General features: G+C 54.9%; 1 protein-coding gene across 3 annotated transcripts in view; it reads right to left on the reverse strand.

Annotated features, from left to right (window-relative positions):
• The window catches only part of Nol4l (nucleolar protein 4 like), a 117,927-nt gene that overhangs the window by 26,981 nt on the left and 87,897 nt on the right, over positions 1-3,049 (reverse strand). For all 3 annotated transcript variants that reach the window (XM_021192248.1, XM_029536219.1, XM_021192249.2), the window contains one exon: positions 349-490. In XM_021192248.1, the coding sequence (XP_021047907.1) occupies positions 349-490 (142 nt within the window). The remainder of the gene's footprint in view (positions 1-348; positions 491-3,049) is intronic.

Consider the following 3,049-nt stretch of genomic DNA (forward strand, 5'->3'; position numbering starts at 1 on the left):
GAAAGTTCCCTATACCCCCCCCCCCGCCCCTACTCCCCTACCTCCAAATGTGGCTTGTCTTCCCAGTCTATCTCCCTTCCTCTTTGCCTCTGAGAGGGGATTTTCCCTCCCACCACCCCCTCACCCCCCACCCCCCTACCTACCCCCCCATATCTCCCAGCCGGGGGCTCTGCATGAGAGAACAGCCTGCTCTCTCTGGGGCAGTGGGGACGGCAGAGATGCTGACAACACCAGCTTTCAAGTACAACAGGGACCACAAGTGTCACCTGGGTCCTACCACCCAGGGCACATGCAGGCCACTCACAAGACAATGAGGGCCCGCCCTACCAGCTGCCAAGGGGCACTCACCATCCTCCTGGCTATGGAGGTTCTGTGGGCTCCGCATCCTCTCCTCTTGGTTGGGGCTCAGGCTGGAGGCCAGGTGGGGGTCAGCTGACATCCATGCGGAGTCATTCATATCAAAGTCTTCACTGCTCACAGAAGTTTCATCCTGAGCGGGACAGAGAAGGCAAGTGTTCAACAGGAGCAGGTATACAATAGGCCTGGGGACCCTTTTGGGCAGACTAGGAAGGGTCCCAGAGGGCACAGGGAGCCCCAAGAACGTGCTGTGAGTGCTGGATGGCACTCTCCCTGACCTCCTGAAGTGGCTTGGGCTCTAGTTCCTGTCGGAAGCCAGGGCTAAGGGCCGGTGCTGTCTGTAATTGAAGACAATTAAGAGGTCTCACATCCTGTGGGGCAGATAGCAGAGCAGGCTCTTACTTACCTTGTGAGCCAAGGTTGAAATGAGCGTGGTAAACAAGAGCCATCATTCCCTACCCCGCCCCCACTGCGGCCTGAGGAAGAGGGCTCACTCTGCACAGGGCCTGCACTAGAGAGTGAGACACAGGGCACCCAGGAGGCCAAGGTGGCAGTTCCCATCAGGCCTGCAGCCAACTCCTGTGCAGCATACATGGAATTCCTTTCTCCCACTCCCCCAGCCCAGAGGACATTTCTGTCTTCCTCCTTCCTAACCTTTGCTGTGCTTCAAAGATATGCTCTTGGGCGGCTTCCAGAATTGAGCAGGCCAAACCCAGAAGTGTGGAGAAGGAAGGGGGTGGGGCAGGCCAGGGTTCTGATCAAACCCAGAAGGGACAGGGAGAGAGGGTGCTAAGACCTCCCAGACATAAGCTAGCCTGCTGGACAGGACTGATTCTGCTCTTCTCCCCCGACTGCTGGCTTCAGTGGGCCCTTGGCCAGTCATCTATCTGGGAACCCTTGGGATAGGGCCCCTTTAATCCAGCCTTCCTCCAGGAAGGAACCCCACCTCCTTTCAAGAGCAGCAAGCAACTGTGTTGGGGCTCCAGTTGTAACACATGGGGAAGAAGGCCCAGCAGTGCCACATGTGGAGTCCTGACCCTGTGCTCCTGCCCCAACAAGATACAACAGCCTCTGTGGGCCCACGGCAGGGCACCCTCAGAGGGCCCTCTCACAGACATCTCTTTTATGGTGAGCAAACACACTTTGGTTTGAACTTTCTTCTGCTGTTGTCCCTGGGGCAGACACATCTGCTCCAAGTGCTAGGGAACCGGAGGTTGAGCCTCCCTCCCTCCCTCCCTCCCCCAACCAAGCCTGCTGGCAGGCAGTTTCCTGGAATTCACAGCTTCTAGGCAGCAGTGTGGACCCTCTGTGCTGAGTCCAGAGGACAGAAGCTGAGCCACAACACTGCCAGTGTGCATGAACACCCTTGGAACCCTGGGGATGGAGCCCAGTGTGAGCCCCCTCAACAAGCACTACTCATACACACCTGTCATACACTGGGGCACCTACTACACACAAGCTCATCTTCCTACAGCCTGCCTTCATGACAGCACTTGTGCTCACATCCACAGGGCTCACATCGCAGGGCTCACATCTGCAGGGCTCACATCCACAGGGCTCACATCGCAGGGCTCACATCCACAGGGCTCACATCGCAGGGCTCACATCTGCAGGGCTCACATCCACAGGGCTCACATCCACAGAGCTCACATCCGCAGGGCTCACATCCGCAGGGCTCACATCCTCAGGGCTCACATCCTCAGGGCTCACATCCGCAGGGCTCACATCCACAGGGCTCACAGCTACAGGGCTCACATCTACAGGGCTCACATCTACAGGGCTCACATCTACAGGGCTCACATCTACAGGGCATGTGTGCTCAGCAGGTTCTTTCTGCACAAAGAGTACAACAAGGAAGGCTCTCGTGGAGGTACAGAGCAGGGATACAGAGTGGGGGCTCTCTGTGTTCCTCGCTGGCCCCTTGGGCAGGCTCTTGAGAAACAGAATCAGGGTTCCTTCCCTGGGCCCTTGCACAGGCGGCAGCAGAACTCACAGCACTGTGGGCATCCATGAATTAAGCGACTGTTTCCTAGTAGTTTTGTCTTTTGAAACTGAAGCTACATGAGGTAGGCCATGGTGATGCACACCTTTAATCCAGCGTTCAGAGACAGTCAGGAAGATATTGCAGCCAGCCTGTTCTACAGATTGAATTCCAGGACTACACAGAGCAACCTTGTCTCCAAGAACAAAGACAAATCAACAAAAGAAAAAGAAACAGGATCTACCTATGTAGCCTAGGCTAGCCTCCAGTTTATAATCCTCCTGTCTCAGCCTCCAGAGTGCTGCAATCATTTACTCAAACCCATTCATTCATTCATTCCCTGGACACCAACTGTGGGCCAAGTGTCTTGCTAAGTGCTGGGAATCAAGCTGTGGTGCAGATCTGACTTCTGGCCCTCCCAGACTCCCCATCCATGAGCGGAAGCGCCTTCGCCTCGGTTGTTGCTCATGCACCACAGCTCTTCTTCCTCTCTTTTTCCTGGCTTTCTCTGTGTGGCCCTGGCTATCCTGGAACTCAACTCTGTAGACCAGGCTGACCTTGAACTCAAGAGATCCCCCTGCCTCTGCCTCCCGAGTGCTGGGACTGAAGGTGTGCACCACCGCCTTGCCACAGGTCCTCTTCTTCTTCTTCTTCTTCTTTTTTTTTTTTTTTTTTTTTTTTTTTTTTTTTTTTTTTTTTTTTTTTTTTTTT

Source organism: Mus pahari, chromosome 3, assembly GCF_900095145.1.
Source record: "Mus pahari chromosome 3, PAHARI_EIJ_v1.1, whole genome shotgun sequence".
Lineage (NCBI taxonomy): Eukaryota > Metazoa > Chordata > Mammalia > Rodentia > Muridae > Mus > Mus pahari.